Source organism: Gavialis gangeticus, unplaced genomic scaffold (assembly GCF_001723915.1).
Source record: "Gavialis gangeticus isolate Ggan-Ray unplaced genomic scaffold, GavGan_comp1, whole genome shotgun sequence".
Classification (NCBI taxonomy): Eukaryota; Metazoa; Chordata; order Crocodylia; family Gavialidae; genus Gavialis; species Gavialis gangeticus.
The window spans coordinates 7,307,884-7,329,765 of NW_017729000.1; the positions used below are offsets into that span (position 1 = coordinate 7,307,884).

Sequence of the window (21,882 nt, forward strand, 5' to 3'; positions counted from 1 at the left end):
ACTCAGTTACAAGGTGGCCAAGGGGAAAACACGGAGCTGCTCAAAACCTGGAATTGCCCATTCCACCGGCAATTTTGACACTTTGGAAACAGAAATGAAGAAGCATTTTCAAAACGATCCGTGCAGCCATTTCCAAAATATCATGTCATTAACATTTGCAGTTTCCTTTCAAAGCAAAGTTTATGCTTTAAATCTGACGTTGTCCGTCGGTCCGCATGGCAGAAATGCTGGTGCATCATGAACCGTCAAGTCTCGTCATGAAGACAGGCCACGTGATGGACCGACAGATCACCCACAAGACTAGTCAAGTGCATACTCAGTATTGCCATCTCTCAGGATTGTTTGGTGTTGTTCTTAAAGTCTGTGCTTCGGGAATGTGAACAACTTTGTTGTTGTTTTTATATATGTTTATATTTACATACATATATACAAGAAAGAGCGAAGTTTTTCACATTCCCAAAGCACAGACTTTAAGAACAACACCAAAAATCACGAGAGTTGGCAATACTGATATTTCTATTCAGTTGCATTGTTTAAACTAAAGGGCAGCTGTTCTCAGTGCTACTTGAAACATTTTATCGTGTTTTCTAGGTCTAAACATCTCCTGTTCGAGATACCAATGCTTTACAAAAAAATAACAATATGCCCAGAGCCTCTGGGCAGTTAGGTGCCTAACCAGCCCCAAGGGGAATGATTTGCCAACATCCTTTTGAGGATCTGAGTTACCAGACAGAGGTGAAGCCACATTTACTATCCTAGAAAAATGGTTGCAAGCAAAAATAATATGGAATGATTGCAGGAAGAATGCAAAAAAAAAGCAGCTTTTCAAAACATAATACTCCACAGCACGTGCTTCTCCCCGGGGCGGGGGGGGGATGAAAGAACAAACAACACAGGGCAGATCAGATCAGGCTGCTTAATTCACTACTCAACAGTGCTCAGCTGAGACTAGTAGTCTGCACCCTACTCCCGTTACTGCTTTTACTCCTGTTGGACACTCAGCAATCCCAGCCTCTGTGGCTTATCCCCCCACTCCTCTGATGCCCTGCCTCTGAGGCAGAAGGGTTTGCCGGCATCATAAGGAGGTCTAGTGGCCTGAGCCAGCATCTTCAGAAGTGCAACTTAAGACTTCTTCATCAGGTCATAGCCTTGTGGCCTCAGTTTTCCTCCCTGTAAAATGGAAGCAACTCTCTCTTAGGGTAGTTTATGGATTCTGTTAAGAGCTGCAGCATCTCTTCAAATCAAAGTTCCCTACAGAGCAATGTAACCATTAGAGCTAATAGGCAATACTCAGCAAACTGAAAGCCACTGAAGTGGTTGCACTAGCATGCAATGATCTATGTAGCATACAAGCACTTGCACACTGCAGCACTATCTTTATGGCTCACACTCTTCTTACCAGGGTTGGGTGTGGCGGGTGTTTTTGTTTTTTTTACTCCTTTGAATATTTCTGATAACACATGACTAATAGGAACGTAATAACCACCAGCCTGTGCAAACTTACTGAAAATGTTGTAATGAGAAAATAAAACCCCCCCACCCTTCTCCCAGTGGCAGCAAGTTCACATTTCAATCACCAGCACACACTGAAGATTGCCAGCTGGCTGCAAAATACAACTGTAGGCCTTTAAAGGGAACTTAAGTACTGAACTCCAAAGCTGCAATCCTGAAAACCCCTTTTGGAGCCCATTTTGCAGTGCCTGAGACATCCCTGTAACTAGCTGTTATTTACCTTTTTCCCTTTGGCATTTATTTCTAGTTCAGTACTAAGAGCTGGTTTGGTGCGAGCTCTCTCTTATAACGTTATAATGCCAGGGAGAAAGTCAAGTTTGTAGCTCCTTCCATGGCCGCTCGTAAAACCAGCGGGTTCTCTTTATCGTGGACCTTCAAGGGGGAGGCAGGAAAGGATTGCAGCACTGCAGGGGTGGAAGTTTGGGGCCTTTTTCGGGGGAATGGAGTTACCCAAAGATAGTATTTCCTGGACTTGCATAAGGGAAGGACGTTCTGGCAGCTACTTTTGAATTTTCCTGGGATTTCTACTTTCCTAGAAATAGCCACGCTATTAAATAGACAGTGACCATCACAAACCAGCGAATCAAGCCATGAGCATTTGTGTCTCTTTACAGCGTGTTAAAATCTAGCTGAACATTGAATGGAAAGATACAGTGCATAATTTGAGCATTGAGGAAACAAAGGAGAAAACGGATATGGAAAGGGGAACAAGTCTGCTTGGTTTATCTATCGTGAGGTATAAGATATGCATCTTTCTCTAAATGATAGTTAATATTGTCTACTGGAAAACCCATGAACCAGCAGTGACTGAGGAAGTTTAACCGTCTGAAGTGTTAACCATACCAATATAGGTGCTAAACCTAAAGAATGCTTGCCAAGACAGAAAGATATATTAGTTTCCTAGTTTAGAAACGTCCCATTCGTATCTAAAATGTCTAATCCATTATCTAATCTACTGGAATTTGTATTTCTGAGATTTCAGTAGAAAAATAGTACGTGAATGCAAATGGAGGCTACAAGCTGTCCTAGGGGGTGAGCGGGGTGGATGGGAGAGCAAAGTTAAATGAGAACTACTCCTAGCTTGAAAGAAGCATCTACATAATGTGAAGCAGGTTTCAGAAGCTAAATAAAACATGGCTGATCCTACTGCACAAAAGGGAGAATTATAAGAACCAGGACTCCAGGAAGCGGAGTTAATTTCTGATGCTCCAGTCTGGTATCGACAGACAGTGCAAGAAGTTGCTTTTCAGGTGTGAGAAAGTTTCTGCTCAGTCATTAGCCATCACCATGCCCCGTTCTACAAGAGCAGTGCCTTGTCCAAGTTCTCAGTCAGGCACCTACATTCGCATCATTCCCTCAGGTATATCAGATACATAAAGTGCTTCTAAGTACCTGATTTACAACCTTGAATAGTGTTTCTGTGCAATTATACAGTTGCCAAATTTCACCCCAGAGACAGTGTCTGCATCTCATTGCTAGACAAAGCGATCCCTCTGTTGCATTTATGCATCACTTAGCACCAGTTGCAAAGTGTGGTGGCATTTTGCATGGAGAAAGAGGATATTTTAAAGCAGATGAAATGGATTGGGGACTATTAAATAAAGTCGAGGGAGGAGGGGGGAAGGTTTTCGCATCTCCTGACCAGCATTTGGTTTAGGTACTGCAGGCATAAAATGATAAGTAGCTGGCAAATACTGCAAAATACTTACAACAAAGGTAATGTATCATAATGTACTCTTCTTTCAGACCCACGGAACTGGTCTCTTGGAAGGGCAGGCAGAGGGACTAATCAAGATGAAATCATTTATAATGACTTCTGATAACCTCTAGCTTTGAACGCAGATACCCACAGTGCAGGTGGAAGTGTCTGAAGCGGGCTGCAAGGAAAGGAGATATTCCCTCATTTAAAAGCCCATCGAGGCTCTGCACAAGATGACAGGCTGCACCCCGTCTAGGAAGCAACTGAAAATAAGTAATATGGTGCTAAAATGGAATAATCACTGCTAAAACAGTGCTAACTGCGCCCATGCTCTGAGGCAGGGAGGGCGGGAGGAAGGAAGACATTTCCATACAAGGACTTTTGGCTGTGGGGGGGCCAAGGGGTGCTCTACTGGTCCAAAGCTAGGCAACACAGATGCCACCCTGCTGCAAATGGTTGAAATGCTGCTGCAAAATCACAATGTGCAATATGATGCATGACTGAGTGGCAGTGCTGGATGCTTGCAGACCTAAGAAATAAAGGATGGATGCATGTGCACACACAAGCACACACACAGACATGCAGTCTTGGTGCGGAGGGCCACCTTCCATGAGCTCCAGCCCCTGTGGCCACAGCTCATGGCGCTTCCCATGTCCTTAGAGCCCCTGTAGCAATCAGCCTGTGGGTGCCTTGCCTCTCCTTCTGTGGCTGGCTCAGTCTGGGGTGGGGAAGGGGGGGGGTTAGAGATGGGAAGTGGCTTGCAAGAGCTGGAAGTCATGAACAGGGAATTGTGGGATAGCTGTTGGCAGCCTCCCTGTGCATGCAGCCTGCAGCACCCAGGCCACTGCCAAGCAGGGGCATCAAGCACAGGGGTTTTCACTGTGGCCGGGCAGCGGGTATGGGCTTAAGGTCAGAGACAGGGGCACTGAGCAGTGCACACCTGTGGTACTGAGGGAAGCCTACCCTGAGGATCAGCCAATCAGGGCTGCTGCAAGATGCAGGTAGAGCTGCTCCCCTGCCCATGCACATGTACCTGCCGGTGTACAAGCCCCCACCAAAACTCCTGGAAACGTTGCCTCTAAGGCCCAATGTTGGGGTTCAGTTTCATTTACATTGTGAAGGTGACTTAGTTCCCTGCACCACTAAAAAAGCGGTGAAATGCTCTCAGCCTCTAAAGTGGCTAGGAGCTGAGAAGCAGAGCAAAGAATAGGCACTGCACAAAGGCTTCTCTCGCCAAAAGCATACTTTACTGTGTCTGGTGGGGCTGCAGCTCTCTCTGCTATTTTAAATATCAGCAAAACAATGCTCCAGTGAGCTGTAAACAGCAACCCAGCACTTTGGCAGAGTGAGGCAACCTATAAGCTGAAGCTTTAAATGCTCAAGTAAATCCCAGGGTGCAACAAGATCTGTTGAAAGGGTTGGTAGTCTCCAACCACAGAAAAGACCCGTAGAGATCTGAAGCCAAGTTTTTATGCATTTGTGGTAGAAGTGAAGACCCCAGTGCAGCATAGCTTGTGTTCCTTCCTTCTGCTCTTTCTTGTAAGCAGGACCCTGCTCTGGCCGTGTGCTTTTTATGTTTAAATCCTTTTCTATTACATCAACAAGCTTCTCTTCCACATTGTCCACTCATCTCTGACTCTAGTGTCTGAAGATCTCACCACATACAGAGAAAGACCACAGGCATCTTCAGTTGTGAAGACTCAGAGATCATTATTGACTGTAAAACACATTAAAGTGCTCTCTCTCCCTTTAGCCTGTGGCTGCCTAAGACAAGGTATTAACACAGACTATGCCCCCCCGCCAGTAAAAGTGCCAAGATTCCTAGCTTTTTTTATATACAGATCATCCCACATTAGTAAGTAACACATGTTGATAAAAATAAAGTGCATTTTATACTCTGCCGGTAACTAGGCTGCCCCGAACCTGTTATGCATCCTGATCCCTGTGTTCCTACTTCTTATCATACAAGTGTTGCACCCTCCCATGCTCAATGTACCTGGCTCTCCTCCTTGACAAGTGTTGCGCATCTCATCTCGTTCTGTTATCCTGTACCAACTTTGGGTACGCACGTCTCAGCTGAAGCTTGTCTAAACAGTTCATATATCAGTCACTGCTCCAGTGAAGCCTACAATGGCCAATGCTTTAGCAAAGCCCTGACGAGAGTAGGAAGTGTGTTGATCAATGCTTGCTCTAACTACCGCGCCAGCACGATATAAGCTGTGTTTGTAGAGCTTGTTTTCAAGGTTCTAGCGTCTCTGAATTCCCACCACCTAGAGGACTACCCAGTGCATCTTCCTGAACAAGGCAAAAAAAGTTTAATTGAAAGGAGAATGCTGGATCTTGCATGTCTAAAAAAGAATGTATAATCCCAAGGTTTGGCTAAAGCAGATGAACAGTAAAAGATCATGGACATTAATGGGACCGGGCTAGGATTTGAGCCTGCACACCAATCCAAAAGCTTCAGGGTTGGGCCGTGCTATGCATATTCAATGGGTTTATGGAACGATTGCTGGAGTATGGCAATGCTAGCTGCTTTGGCTTTTCTACTGTGGCTATTATTTTATTATTTTGAAATGCAAAAGAAGTCTACAGAGCCACGTGAAAAATGGAACATCTTACTATGCAATTTGGTGTGGCACTGAGCCCACAAGAACTGGCTGCCGGGCTTTGGGCAATGAGAAAGGGAAGATCCTCTTTCAAGATGGCACTGCATTTTCATAATGTGATTCATGAATGTAAGACACATTCTTTATTTCTCTCGCATTACTGCCATGATCATACACTGAAGGCAACACCAAAATGTATGTCCAGCATTCTTGTGGTGACACACATGCTGCTGAGCACAAAGGCAGGACATAAGCCATCCATGTTAGGGAATCAGACAGTTAGTAGGGGAGTGAATGAGCAGTTGTCAAACAAAACCCTGAGCAAAGTAGACAGCTAGAACAGTTTTCCCGCAGCGATTTTTGTGATTTTATACTTGGCGCGGCCCTCTGAACTTCTGCTCAACGGTGAGTCAGCAGCGTGAAGATTTTTTGTTGGGGTTTTTTTTGCTTGTCAAAGCAAAACTCTAGACTATGGACTTCAAAGGGCTTTGGATCAGGACTGTGCTGTGAAACATTTCCAGGATTTGCAGAATGAATCTGTAGCAAATGCAGCTTGCCAGAAAAGGGTTCTTCACTTGACAAGTTTATTTTTCCCTCACCAGCAGTCTCAATGTAAATACATCGCGTGTAGCAGCCAAGTACAACCCCTTGCTTTGGTGCAAGTGCACCTGCTAATCTAATGGTTTGAGCTGGAGCATGGATGATGCTTATTAGTTGCTTAGGCACATATTATTTGAAATCTGTCTCAAGTATTGTCGGGTGGGCCATGCTGAAATTAGAATGATACAGAAAATGAAATTTCAGCCTATGGCAGCTGTCTCACTCATACACACCATGAATAACAGGTCATTACTTTTTCATGAGTTTCCTAAGTAGGAAGGCTGCAGCTCTCAGTTTGTTACAGTGGAAGCAGTACCAGCACTATTGTATTACATGCCAATTATGATGGCAACTACGCGTGACAGTTGTTACAGCCACATACAGTGGTTTAAAAACCATTTAGAGCTCACAGGAGTCTTTGGTTTTCTACAGGCCGGGTGAGACTCCTCTCTGCTCTCTTGGACACAGCAGCATTTAGAGCTTAGTGTTAAACACCGAAAGGAAGCTCATGACCTCTCTTCCCCAAGTCATCAGGCCCTAGACTCTCCCTGCTCCTTTCCCCACTGGACTTTCATTATCTTTCTCCATCCCTTGGGGACTTAAATCTTCCATGACACACATACTGAAGTGGAACGACTCCAGAACCAAGAGCAGTCTCATTTTCTGGATTCATTCCTCTGTGCTCCAATATGTTCTTCTATGAGTCTGAATACTATCCCTGCAGAAGCTGTAGAAATCAGTTATGTGACATTAACACATCTGAAACTTGTTTAATGTATTTTTAGGCATTTCTAAACCAATTCTGGGGTCTGAAGTAAAGAAGAGGAGCCATGCAAAGAGCCAGCTCTCTTTAGACACTCAAGTGTATAGCAGGCAAACTGAGTTATGCTAAGGCTCTTAGCAAGGGTCCAGGCCTTCCTGGAACTAAGCAATAAAATTGAACAGGGTGCCTTACAAGGCATTGGAAGAAGTAAGTGCTGTAATTGGAGTATTATAGGTGAGCAATGTATAGCACTTTCCCTATAAGGAAAGATAACCAAAAGTAGGATAGGCTCGGTGTACTATGGGAGGCATTTATGCCAAGGGATTGGACAATTATTAGTATGAAACTATAAAATTGCTTTGTATTAACTAATGTGTGCAAGCATGCAGTGGTTCTGGGAAGACAGACACAGGTGCTGCATCCTGCACTGGACTATGGAAGATCCCAAACATCACGCTCCCAGCGGAAGACCCGAGACCCAGTACCCCCACCGATTACTGCTGAGAAAAATCGATAGATTTGTCAGGTCGTATTACAAGAAGGAAACTTGTAATATTGTCTAGGGGTTACTAATAAAGTTTACTCGATACCATATTGGATGAGGGGCTATGTCAATCCCTGGGGGTCTCTGGCAAAAAGAATCCTATTGGTAATAAGTGCACCATGGATCATTGGTAATCTAAAGACCACAAATTTGGAAACCACTAGCCTAATCTTTAGACACTATTGCTTAATCTCTCCCCATACTGGAAATACATTTAAAATATGTTTTTCCATTAAATGAACACTTATTTGATAAAAATAAAATATTCTTTTACCGTACTTGACATTTCCGAAGGTGTAAATTTAGCATCGGACGTCAGTACATTCATAACATATTTAAGCTATTGGCTCTGTGGTCTACCAGCATAAGCTTTAGATTTGTCAACACAACAAGTCTTACCCAGAAGAGGAAGGAAGATCTCACAGAAGGGATGGCATGCAAGCTAATTGTTATACTTGCATTCATCACTCTAACTGCTTCATACAGTAAGTTTCTTTGCTTTGTTTTCATATTTTAATTGACTGTTACAGAGCAGATAACTAAAAAACATAACCTAACCAAATGTTTGAAACTTAAGCCAAGATGGATTTCAACTTGTTTAGGGACCTGATGTGCTTACCAAAGAAGCTGCATTAACTGATGCAGCTATTGTTCTGTATTTACAGGAATAAACATGAGAGGTGGAAGATGCCTGTGCCTTCAGACTACAGATAAAATTGTGTTCGGTCACACACAAATCAAGACCATAGAAATCTTCCCTGAATCTACCTCTTGCGAAAATGTGGAAATAATGTACGATTCAGGTTTACTATAACTGAAAATAAAATTTTATGATCAAAGGTTCTAAACATTATTCTAAAAGGCTTTTTTTTTTTTTTTAAATGATTCTTCCAGTGTAAGTTTGAAAACTGGCAGACAAATATGCCTGGATCCCAAAGCAACGCAGATTAAAACAATCTTCCAGCAGCTCATCAGGTAAGATTACTCCATCTTCTGTAACTGAACTTTATATTTCCTTGTTTTGTGTCCAAAGTTTTACAGAAATAATATGTATATACCATGGCAGTTTAGTGTCAGGGTATTATTTTGGCAGCTAAGAACCTTAGACATGTATAAGACCACATGGCTTGGAGAGAGAGAGAGAGAGACTGAGTGTCTGTGTATGGACTCCAACCCATTTAAGTTTGCATACTCAGAGTGAGAATACCGGGATAGGAGAAAGGCAATGCAAAGACTGCAATTTTAGCTCTAGGGTTTTGCACAGGATAGTCGGTTACCAGTTAGGTCAAAACTATTCTTTAGACTATTAAGAGTTACTCTTTTCTTTTACAGGAAGAAGGGAAAGAAAAATAATAAACCCAGCATCTGATTTTTCATCAAGAAAACGAACACAAAGAGCAAAAGCATAGGAGTCGTTCCTAAGTTAAAGCTATGATTCAAAATATGCAATTAAGCCTTCGGCTGACATAGTATCTATCTATCTATCTATCTACACACACACACACACACACTCTCTCTCTCTCTCTCTCTCTCTCTCTCTCTCTCTCTCTCTCTACATCTACTTCCATATCTTTAAAGGACAGTAGTGTGCTGCAAATCACCCTTTGATGTTTAAGGGGGCTTGTTCTTTAAAGAGCCAAATACTGCATTTTTATTTTCTGTAACATGAGATTTAGTATTGAATTTAATAAATATGAAAGCATCTTCCTGTCTGTTTTGTTATGTTAGAGAAAGTTAACATCTATAAAAAAGGGTAATAGACACTTTCTGTTGACAAGCTCTGGAATGATTTAAATTAGCTGAACTTTCCAATATTTTTTTTAAACTTGGGGGAATAATACATAAGAAATCATTCAAGTGTGATGAAGGTGCCTATAGTTTCATTGACAAAGTCAAAAGGAAGAGGCTGAACACTGACAGGTAGGAATTAACTACTCTGTGTGTGGTCAGAGTGACCCTGTACACGGTATTTATACAATGGCTTTCGCTAGCTTAGTGGAAGATAATGAAGCCCAGGCCGTGTGAGCATTACCAGTATTGGGAGGCATGAGCAGCTGCTTCCTGTTCTTTATCAGTTGCAGGGATGCATGCAATTGTTCTGTATCTTACTCTTACCACAGGAAGAACCCTTAGTACTTCCATGATGTTTTGCATAAAATTCATTTTTTGCTAGTAAACTGGACTCCAAAATAAGTATCAAGTCAGGAGGAGTCAAGTAAGAGTCCATGTTCACACTTGACTAGCTGTCCTATCATTTAAAACAAAGTTAAACAGAAGATTTAAAATGGTGGAAGAAAGGCATTAAAATGATTCTACCACTGCTAAACTATGCAACTATGCCTTTTCCAATTCTCTTTCCAAGAAAGCCAAATTTGTACGGGCTGAATTTAACCACCTGCCAACTCAGCAACAGCTGCTGGCAAATGTTGGAAATGATGTAAGATTTCACCAGCTCTACATTTTAAACGCAAATATATTCTTAAAGGACAATTCTGCACATTTAAAAAAGCATAGGCCTTGAAGCATAGCCAAAGCCAGTGAAATACCAAGAACTTCTGGCCTGTAACATGCCATAAGGTGAAGCAAGGGGAAAGAGGAGGGCACTGCCAATGTCCTGCTACTGCAGCAGCAAGGAAGTAATTGGTTAATATGTACTTTACTTTCTAGCCATGAGAAAAAAAAAACACAAAAAAACACAGTATACACCACTGCCTGTATGCATAATAGTTGTACTATGTGCACCATCTAGTGGCAGGACTGCATAGGTCTAGATTACTATGATTAAAATCTTCCAGGTCTCATTTCCATACTGAGTTGGATAACATTTATTAAGGGACACTTTTAAGCCAGGGGCTAGATTCATAAGTTCTGTTTGGAGCCTGCAACAGTTTCACAGCCAAATGTTGTTTGAAAATAAACACAATGGGAACCACCTGAACTGGGTGGTATTGTTCTGCAAGAAAACAGGACATCAGACTGCTGGGGGAAAAGTCAACATATTGCATTGTAAATGGATTTACTATAAGCTGCAAGAGTGTTTTTCTACTTTGAAATGCAACTAAAAAAGGCAATACAAGTGTCTGCATTTATATTTCAAATGCTCTCACTACAAGTTAACAAAATTTTAACTGGTGGCTCAAATTTACCCCTTGAACTGAAGAAGAATGGACTCTTCCCTTCTCTCACTTCACCACCAGTAGAAAAAAAGCACTGCAGGTCAGACTGGGTCCTCAATTACACATGTACAAACCTATGGCCTTCAATGGAATTGATCATGTGCAACTAAATTGGAACCTGAGTAGACCAGACTGGCCCTTGGAAAATAAGGAAGTGACAATCTACCTTGCAAAACTGAAGCAAGTATCCTACACAGCCTTACCAAACATCCTGAACATCAGGGCTAGGGACAGAAATTATGCATAAACTCATGTAAGTGACCAGAAACCGGTTCACCTCTGTAACACAACAGTTCAGTGCACATAAACTGCTTTCAAGATGGCTGCAACTGGTTTAAGATAAACCTGGATGGATGTTTTATCAGACTTAACTGATTTACGCTAAATCAGTTTACTGAACGTGACCCAAATCATAGAATCAATGAGTCGGAAGGGACCTAGACAGATCAAGTCTGACCCCCTGCCATGGGCAGGAAGGAGCACTGGGGGTGGCAGGGGTCATAAGAGCCCAGCCAGGTGCCTATCCAGTTTCCTCTTGAAGATCTCCAGGGAAGGTGAGAGCACCACCTCTCTGGGAAGCCTATTCCAGGCTCTGGCCACCCTTACCGTGAAGTAGTTCTTTCTAATATCTAAATCTAAACCTATCCTCCCTCAGCTTGTGGCCATTGTTTCTGGTGACTCCAAGGGGGGCCCTGGTGAACAGACTTTCCCCGAGTCCCTGCTGCTGGCCCCTGATGAGGTTGTAGGCAGCCACAAGATCCCCCCCTCAGTCTCTTCTTGCGGAGACTGAAGAGATTCAGGTCCCTCAGCCTCTCCTCATAGGGCTGGCCATGGAGGCCCCCAACCATACGAGTGGCCTCCTCTGGACCCTCTCCAGGTTCTCCACGTCCCTCCCGAAGTGCGGCACCCAGAACTGGACACAGTACTCCAGCTGTGGCCTGACCAGTGCCGCATAGAGGGGGAGCAAGATCTCTCAGGACCTGTAAGTGATGCCCCTGTTGATGCAGGACAGGGTGTGGCTGAAGCAATATGCAGAGCCATCGCATTGGCGACTCATAGATCCTGGAGTCAATCATGACTCCAAGATCCCTCTCTGCCTCTGTGCTGCTGAGAGGGTCAGCCCCTAACCTATAACCATAATGCTGGTTCCCTCTCCCCAGGTGCAGCACCCTGCACTTGTCCTTGTTGAACTGCATCCTGTTCAGATCCACCCACTTCTCTAACCTATCCAGGTCTGCCTGGATGCGGTTCCTGCCTGCCGGTGGATTCACTTTACCCCACAGCTTGGTGTCATCAGTGAACTTGAACAGGGTGCTCTCCACACCCTCATCCAGGTCACTAAATCCCCTCCAGATTCAAGTTAAACTCAGTCCCCCAGCATCCCAGGATGCTTTGCACCTCTCCTGCAAACTAGCCCCTCCCCTTGCAGGGTGGGCAGGCTAGCGTTGGCCTAAGCTGTCTGCTTCAGCCAAGCAGAGAGGTGTGCTCTGGTGCCCCCGCCCCTGGATTCTGGCCTGGGCCACTGCAGGCACGTGGCTGCATTTCTGGAATCAAAAGTGAATGTCTGTTCACTGCTTATCCGTTCAATCTACACAGCTTAAACTAACCTGAAAAGATTGAAGCGATTCAGCCGTGGGCTTTCTGACTGTCTGGACTTAGCTCAGATGTTTCCAGGCATGAATCTTGATGTATGCTTGCAGTAAATAGGATTGAATGAGATCTGCTGTTACTGTTGTCTAAGGAGAAATATCTGTAAGGCCAACGAAATAGTACATAACTGTACCTTTTGAAGGCTTTAGGAAATATCTTTGATATTGCACTAGGAATAATTTAAAATAGATGACATATCAGAAATAATATACAAAGACCCTCACATCAAAAAGATCTGAATTTTCTTTCTTTCACTTCCAGAATGTCACTGATTGATTATTAATAGATGTCCAATAGCTCATAAAGGTGTTTGGGAAACCAAAAAGTCAATTTTGTCAAGAGAAGCACCAAAAGAAGAGGAACTTTTCCATAAAAATTGAAACTTAAAGGTAACAAAATCTTTATGTACACATTTATGTTTAGGCATTTTATAAATTTTAACTGAAGCAAACTTTCTCTAAGAATCATATTCTTTAAAACAGTATTTGCTGACCCAAGAATCACTTACCTCTTATGTTTTTCACTCACTAAAATCCCTTGTACATACTTTAGCTTAATTGGCAAATTTCTGCTTTGCAGATCCTCACAACAACCCCCCGCCACCCTGCCCCCCAAATAAACCTGGCTTGCAGAGAAGAGAAGGTCGTTAGTACAGTGGAGTAGGGAGGCCTGTACTGTGCTAACCCAGGCTGTGTGTGCATGAGCCAAATTTGGCCCATGGGATCGTTTCATCAGCCCACTCAGCTCTGCATCGGTCTTGAAATAGGACAGTGGAGTGGTGGCAGCAGAATGCTGTGCTGGCACACAAGACTATTCTCTGGCTGGATCCAGTATGCAGGATCACACCCACACACCAACCCCACACACCAACCCAATGCTCTATTAGGCCCACTGACCAACCCCACCCATGGGATCTGGCCCACAGCGTGGCACTTGAGAGCTAGAAGGTTGAACACCGCTGGCTTAACCTACTAATATGGTTTTGAACATCCTCCAAGTTGACACCGTGTTAAGATGGGAGGGCTGATGTGCAACCCAGTATAGAAACAAAGGCAAACTCCACACTTCAGATCTGAAGATAGAGTTCCAGATTCTGAAGGAAGCAGTATCTTGAGTTCCAGTTCACACCTCTCCAACGGGAATGATTTGAATAGGTTCCTAGTGTGCAGATTACTATACAAAAGGATTAAGTCTTCAAGAAATTTCAGATTTTGTACTTTACTTGGGTAATTCACACAATTTATGAAAGGTTTAGAAATTGGGTTAAATATAAATTACACTTCAAAAAATTTTGAAACAGATATTGGATTTATTGGTCAGCTATGAGTAGGAAAATACATTGGTAAAGAAAAAAAGAAGACCCTGTATATATAAATATAATACTAGCTAGTTAAAATTTGACCAAGAAGAAAGTTCCACTGAAGAGAACAGTAAAAGCCCTTGTTTACCATCAGACCATATTCAGTTTCCCATTTATCTTATTGAAGAGCTGCCTATAGACAAATGCAACATTCTTTGAGCTTAGTGCAGATAATGTGCTGGTTTTTGTTACATGAATGGTAAACAAGAGTTAGTCCAGTGCATTACACATTATACAGAAGTACTGTGAATAAAGACTAAGATATTCTATTTTGGACACTACTTAACATTCCAAGACACTTAAGTGTTAAAATTTATGCAACCAAAGGAAAAAAAAGCAGTTAACATACTAAAAATACTGTGTCCGGCTGGATGAAAAAGGCTCACTACTAAAGCAGTTAATTGAAACAGCTGTAAGTTTTACATTGTAATGAGTTTCTTTTAAATGTTGTAATTATTCTGTCTTTAACATAGTTTCTTTTATTGCATGGCTAAAAAGCAAACCTGACACCTTAAAGCTACTTTTCTAAGCACAAATCCTAGATGAATTTATAAAAAAAACCTCATTTGTTAACATTAGATCAGAGTTGTATGCAAACTGTAGCTGTAAAAGTAAATTGGTTTTATTGTCAAAATGCTAGCCAATTTAAAATGTTTTGAAGTCACCAAAGGGACAAAATAATTACAAACACCTTCCCCTGGAGATTTTTTATTGCCTACTTCTTTATGTTAAGAAGCTGCAATATGTATGTAGATGCTTTGTATTTGTTTCCACTTCTTTAGTTTAAGAAATACCACAAATTAAAATTTAGATGCACAGAACTGTTGTGTGTGTGTGTAAATAAGAACTACACAAGGTATGGCAGACAGTACTTTTTCAAGTGGCAAAAACTGCCCCAGAATATCCGATATAACTTGAATGAAATCCCTCAAACTCACCAATGTTTTCTGACTTTCGCTATGTATTTTTACAACAAGAACACTGAAGGTATATTATGGCAACATCCAAAGCCACCTTAAAATAAAAGTATTGCAAATAATCATATTGTAGAGCATTTACAAAGCAAACATTCTGCATTTAGTGAAGGCAGATGGTTTATTGCATTATTTTGTTTGTTATAGCTGGAAATTGAGATGTTTTAGTTAGATTTGTTTGACACAAGAAAATATTCTCTTTTAAAATTGCTTGATAAAAGTTTACCTTGGTTCAGTTTTGGCGCATCTGGTCTTTTCCTATATATTCAAAATATTTCTCCTTTAGTAGGCCTCAGAGCCACTCTTATAAGTGTTTCAAACCCAGTGAGGTCAATGAAACCTGTTCATTGCATTCAATGGGCTGGCCTGAAGGCTTCATCTAAAAAGGTGGAGAAAAAGTTATTCAAAAGTAATTCACAGATTGCAATGTGTCTAGTTAAGAACACTAGTCTCCAAAGACACAATATATCATAAAAGTTTTAATATGCTGCCATAAATTCAAATATATTTAAGACTAACAAATACAGGTGAAAAATGTATTGTGTAAAGCTCAAACCTTTAGAATCTAACAAGTGCACTCAAGCTCCAGCATCTATTTAAGTAAATTATTCCCCTCTAAGAAATACAAAATGAATAAGTGCTTCCCTTCCCCTTCTGTAAAGCTTTCTGGACCCATTATATAATCCAGATCATCAGGAAAATAAAGAGTTTGCTCAGTTTGACGTGCCAATTTAGCAAGTCATCACTGGAAATTGTCATGATGCACATTACCAACACATTGTTAAGGAAACATGAGTAAAACACTTTTTATTCACACTTTACAAAAAACCCAAAAAAACAAACAGAAAAAAATAACACTACGCATTAAGTCTACTACATCAACACTACCAGCATTTCAATGTACTGATTATAAACTGGACATGTTTGGTGTTTGCACAACTAAAAAACAAAACAAGAAAAGAATCAGGTCCCAGACAAGGATTCAAGATCAAGATTTCTCCTACTAAAATTTAAAACACATATTTTACATATCTGAACTATCTGTAATTTTCAATTTTGTTTAAAACAGAATGGTTTGTGCACATTTAAGTGCTGACTTCTCTTTCATAAAATTTAGAATCATTATTACCAAAATCCATGTTGTGTATACAAAAAAAAAATGCACACTATTCAAAAACGTTTCCTTTAATGCTCAGTGTCCTTTTGCTTCCCTGCCCGCAGTTGAAACAAAAGCAGTTAGACCAAGCTCTCTTTCTCAATTCGTTACATTGATAATTGAAGCTGTATTAGTTAAGGAGTAGATAAATTCTCCCTTTTAGGACAGAAAGACGAGTTATATTTGCTAGCTGTTATATACTTGGCTGTATGAGACTAATGGCACTGAGGATATACTACAACTTTAAGTCTTACTTGACACTTTAAAATATGAGTTGGACACTTTAAAAGTGATCTGAAGAATTGTCTTGGGGACCTGTACTGAAAAAGCATCTAATTTACACTGCTTCATAAACTGAAAATGTAATTTTTTTTTTTTTACTCTGAGACTGAGAAACATACTTAAACTGAAGAGGATTCACATGATAGCATTTCTTAGTGGAAAAAAGCACTGTGCAATGACACAGAGAAGCAGTGCATAGGTATTAGAAGCTAGAAACTATGTACCCATAATCTGAACATGTTCAAAAAAGTGTGATTTTCAATGCTTCACAAAGGAAAACAAGATGCCACAGCTTATACAAAAGTATCTTCATAAAATTTTCACAAGTGTTAACATTATTTAAAAAAGATAAAAGAAGATGAACAGGTTCTCTCTGCATGCACAGGCAGTGCTAGTTGAGAACAAATTGAAGCAGGCACAGTGGAGATAGGACAAGTAGTACTGACAAGAGAAATTAAGCTTTACACAAACATCCCTAGTTTTACTTAAAATTACGAGATTTAAAAAAAAAGATTAGATGAATACACATCAATGAGAGTTTTCAGTCCACACAGATCTACTCATTGTTCACTGCTTAGCTTATCTGTTCTTCAAGAACTTAGGTTTTTAAGTTAGAAAACCAGAAATGCATGTACTCGGTAATATTTGTAACATTTTACAGATTCAGGTTTAAAAAGCAGTGTTCTCAATTGAAAATAAAAAGTAGTACAAAAGGGCTAACAAAACCCTAACAGTGCAAATCATTAGCAGAGAAAACCTGTTGCAACTTCTTTTACAAGCTGGCCTTTATAACACATGAAAACATAAAAATTTAGCCTTAGTTTACAATACAATCATTTTCCAAATCTGATTTTTTTTAAAGTACAAAATCTCATAAATCAGGTCTTCTGTTGTTCATATACAATCAATAAAGGCTAAATTCAAATTCTGTATTTTACAAACAAGTCTGAAAAAGGAGGGAGTGAAGTACGGAAGAATGTTCTCCGGATGTTACTACTGGCCTCAAAAAAGTAGTGCTACAGATATCTGTGCAAAGAGAATATATTGTTTAATAATTCCCTATTTCAAGGCATGAAAAATGTCACGTTGGATAGAACAAACAGGAAGATTAATTGTTACAAATTAAAGAAAGGCGCAAATGCACCAATCCCTGTCTAACAGTATACAAAGTATATTGGGCTCAGAATTGTGTCTGTTGATAGCACCTGGCTTTTACTATATCTTTATCAAATAATTAGATTTAAAATTAAGATCATTAAGAAAAATCCCTGTTGGCCATACCTCACTCCTCTATATTCAGATTTTACAATTTTACAAGTTTGATTGAGGTTACCCTCTAAGATGTACTTGACTACCTCCTGCCTGGGAGATGGATTCCATTTACCGGGGGCAGGAAAGGCAGCAAAAGCTCCAGTTGTGCAAAAAGTGAGAAGTGGTCAGAAGGGATGAGTGGATGTGGACAACCACTTATATTGTTCTCTATTAACCAATGATGATCCAAAGGTCCAAGAATGCCAAGTATGTTTAGCTGAGGTTTAGAGTAGAAGATGTAGTCAATAATACCCTGAAACAGAAGGGGAGAAAACATAATCAGGACACCATTCTTGGCCAAATACACTTCCAAAGTCCAAACTTTAGAACAGATACACAATAGCTACCAAATACCAACACTCTTTCAAAGACTTTGTTTTTTTGGAAGTTAAATATTTTGAAAGTGATACCACTCCCTCCCAATGGCAAGTCTGCTACTAAGCTGCTGCTTCTGCTTCCCTTTTCTGGCCAGCGTTATGAGTTGTGCAGGATGGGTCATGGAAAGGTTACATAAAAGATTATTGTGTTTTTGCTTCTGTTGTCATCCCTCTTCTTTGAAGGGATTTCATGTCAGATTTTTTTCACCTACTATTTATGAGCATCTTCAGAATCCCTACATGTCTGATAATCCCTGGTGCCGCTGAAAGACTTTTTCCATCCTCATTCTTGAAGTACATACTTTAAACACTGAGATGAGAATGGCTAATGATTAAGATCTCTGTAATAACACTGCCCATTCACTTGTCCACAGATGTTCCATTTACAGAGCTCTTTTGCAATAACATGCCATCAGAACAGGTATGTCGAACACAAAGATGTTATTTTTATCTTATTCTTTTGTTTTGCAAGACCACAAAGCTGCCTCTGGGTCTTTTTTTTTTTTTTTTGCACCTGATACTTTGCATCTGCTAAATCCTGGACAATGACATGACTCCTTTTGACTTCCGGTGGCCAAAATTTAGCTCTCAACACAACTGAATACCATTTCCAGTGATTTGGCACCATCCATATACCAAACTTGAAGCTTCTTTACAGAATGGAGGACTTACAAGCTTAGAATGCTGTCAAGGGTCTTTTTACTACAGCCAAAACACTAATATCAAACTATGTTCCGCAACAGGCAAGTATTTTTGTTCTTGCAGGAATCATTCCTCTCGTTTCTTAGTGGTTAGAAGGTTGCAGTTTTACCTACAAATAGCTCTCTTAATTCATATAAGGAAATAATACTAGTTAAAATGATACTGGTTACTCTTACAGTTTGTCCATGAATTGTTTAAGAACAAAGTAAGGAAACTGCCATTAGGCCAAATGCTTAATCATATATTTCTTTCTTTTGTAGGGTATTTTGAAAGAGGTATTTGATATTAACTCTTCTCCAGAGACAGAAATTGAAAACCTTCTAACACACTCAACCATAAGGCTATAAGTCGCATTTCCCCACATTTGAAGAAGAGGGGAAGAGAACCATCTTTGCTTTTCCTGAGAAAGGAAATGTTAACAATTCTCATGTAGCAACACAGCAGGGAGGGAAACACAGAGAAGTGGTAAACTATTTATATATAATCTGTTAGCAGCTTAACTGCTATTTTCCTCCAGTTTTATTTAATTGGGATTATTAAAAGATACTAAGTACAAAATCTGTTTTGCATGGAAAAATAAACTGTTGCGACTCAGAATGCATTTACCACCTTGCAAATGGCAAAATTTTCATTTTCAGTCTGATGAAAGAATTAGTGTTTGCTGGGTGACTGTAAATTTGTTAAGCTAATCATTACCTACGTAAGAATTAGAAGCCAGCAGAATTTATTTTTCTAGAGCAGGGTGACAAATATCCCGCCTGTGGGTTGGATACAGCGGCATCTGGTTTGCAGCACTCCTACCAGGACGTGACTGGGGACAGGGCTTGCCACAGAAAACTGAGGTAGGGAAACCTGCTGCAGATGGGTGTGACTTACAGCTGTATTAACCCCCAGCAGCCCCCTGATGCTGCTTGCCTCGCTGCTGCTGGGTGCTAATCTGGCCCCTGAGGAGCTCTGAGTCCAACACCCCTGTCCTAGAACACTGATTTAAAGAAAACTTGTATTAAGCCCTGCAACAGAAAATGGTTTCAAAATATTGTAAACAATGATAAATTTCTAACCTTGAAGTCAAACGTATAATTTGTGTAAGGCATTAGGCCATTCTCATAGGCACTCTTCAACTTGAAACCATGTGTGATCCTTCCATTCGTTGTTCCATTTTTCCCATTACAGCTGAAGTTAGTCAGACTTTCATTGTATCGCAGTTCCTTAAAATCTTTATGATTTGTTTCCACGCCACCAGTGCTCAAGTACTCAACAACACCTATTAACAGGAACATGAAAAAAGGTACTAACTTACAGATTTAGTAGGGTTGCATGAACAGAAACTGCTGTTTCCATGCACTCGGGTCTATACTTCAAATGAGCCCCAAATTAAATGCCTAGAGTGCAGTCAATGTAAATATTACAATACTAAAAAATGATGTACGTTAGGCCTAACCCATAGACAGAGAAGGATCAGTCAAGAAAATAGGAACTTTCTGATAAGCATCTATCAGATAGAAACGGACTAATAAAGTAAAATGGTACAGATGCTTGAATCCATCAGCAAAGGGTAGAAGTAGTTTCAGTCTATCAAAGCTAGTTCTATTCCAACCCCTCACCCAGCATTGCCCAACCCTGCTCCAGGGTCAGGATACTTCTAGAGACAAAACAAATCCAAAGATTAAAACAGTAATATTATTTCAAAACCAAACTGGCATCAAGTGTCCACATCTCTGGAGAGTTGGGACTCTGCCCCAAGGCTGATGACTATTTTGATGGACTCTGATCTCCCCTCAATACTTTAGGATTTAAAGCCATGTATAGTATTTGTCTAAAGGGGTGCTTTAAAGCTGAAGGCCTCAAAAGTGCATATTTCTGCATATTGTAAATTGGTGTCAAAGCTACTTCTGAAGGAAGTGGGATGTCAAGACATGTTGAGAACCCTGTATCTGTAACAGAGGAATTCAGTATCAGGCCTGAAAAATTTCTAACCTAACAGAGAAATATTTGTCAAAAGCACATACAAGGAATAGTAACGGTGGGGGAAATTCTTGCATAAAGTCCGCACAAAGAGGAAGCATGGGAGGACTGTATTCAGAAGGGAGCCAGTAGGCTGCCTTCCATCTGACTGCTACCCAGGGAAGTAAGTGCATGCTTCACCCTGGACTGTAAACTTTCAATTATTTCTGGTATTTTAGATCTATATTTTAAGACCTTCTTTGCATTTTCACTCCAGAGAACAACAATCCCACAACAGCTATGTCTACATAGCAAACTTAACATCCCTGGTAAAGGCACCCTCTCAAGCATGGTCTTCTGCTTTGGAGACTTGCTTTCAAAACGAGAAGCAGTGTAGTCATGTCCATGCAACTGGGCTAATCAGAGTAAGAGTAGGCTACTTGGTCACTCACCAGTAAAAATCAGCCCATCCAAGAACCACATAAAGGTGGCTACTCTGCTCCTGGTTTAGGCAGCAACCACTACTGAGCAGCGCAGCATGCTTTAGGTTGCTGCCTCTGGGATGGTAAATTTCCTGCGTTTATGTTGAAAATGGTTCTTCACTCCAAAAAAATACTAGATGCCTACTACACTACATGGTCAACAAAGTCACAATTTAACTGGAAAAAGGGATAACACTGTTCCATTATTCATTATTATTTTTGTATCTTAGAACCTGAACCATCTTATTCCTTATACAATTAAAGAGTTTCTTTTATAGGAAGACAATGGACACATTTCATACAACCCTTAAATAATGGTCTAAATAAAAATAAAATAAAAAAAACAGTAAAATATTGCTGTTCTTACCAGAATCTGGCAGAGAATTGAGATCTGCACACAGTACAAGTGGAATGGTTCCAAGTTCTCCCGAAACACCAGGTTTGAGACTACGAGAGGCTTTATCAATAATGTTCTTTACCTCAGAGAGGAACATCATAGTCTGAACCAGCTTCACATCAGAATACTCAGGATCCCAATGCATATGTGCATTAGCTACAAGAACTAGCTGCTTCTCCATCCCAAGATGTGGCTTTCCAGCTAAAATTAGAAATAAAAGATTTATATTTGCAGTACCTGCAAAAGGTAAAGCTAATACCTTAACTGCCTGGTATTGTAAGCAGAAAATTTGTTGTTTGTTTTTAGAAGATGTGACCGCATCAGCCAGTTTAATTGATCAGCTTTAA

The 21,882-nt window shown here is 40.6% G+C and overlaps 2 protein-coding genes across 3 annotated transcripts in view; one reads left to right on the forward strand and one right to left on the reverse strand.

Annotated features, from left to right (window-relative positions):
• The first annotated feature begins 7,843 nt into the window (after positions 1-7,843).
• LOC109289767 (interleukin-8-like) lies at positions 7,844-9,218 on the forward strand. The gene is made up of 5 exons (XM_019505968.1): positions 7,844-7,854; positions 8,019-8,209; positions 8,390-8,516; positions 8,619-8,699; positions 9,057-9,218. The coding sequence occupies exons 1-5, from the start codon at positions 7,844-7,846 to the stop codon at positions 9,091-9,093; spliced, it is 447 nt and encodes a 148-aa protein (XP_019361513.1). The 3' UTR covers positions 9,094-9,218.
• A 4,618-nt stretch (positions 9,219-13,836) lies between these two features.
• The window catches only part of CNOT6 (CCR4-NOT transcription complex subunit 6), a 36,936-nt gene continuing 28,890 nt past the window's right edge, over positions 13,837-21,882 (reverse strand). The window contains exons 9-12 of one of the 2 annotated variants that reach the window (XM_019506189.1): positions 21,506-21,736; positions 19,774-19,976; positions 17,678-17,886; positions 13,837-15,263 (exon numbers count right to left, since the gene is read on the reverse strand). In XM_019506189.1, coding sequence (XP_019361734.1) covers positions 15,260-15,263; positions 17,678-17,886; positions 19,774-19,976; positions 21,506-21,736 — 647 coding nt within the window. In that variant the 3' untranslated portion in view covers positions 13,837-15,259. Of the gene's footprint in view, positions 17,887-19,773; positions 19,977-21,505; positions 21,737-21,882 lie in introns of both variants that reach the window. The other variant, XM_019506188.1, reaches the window with a different exon arrangement.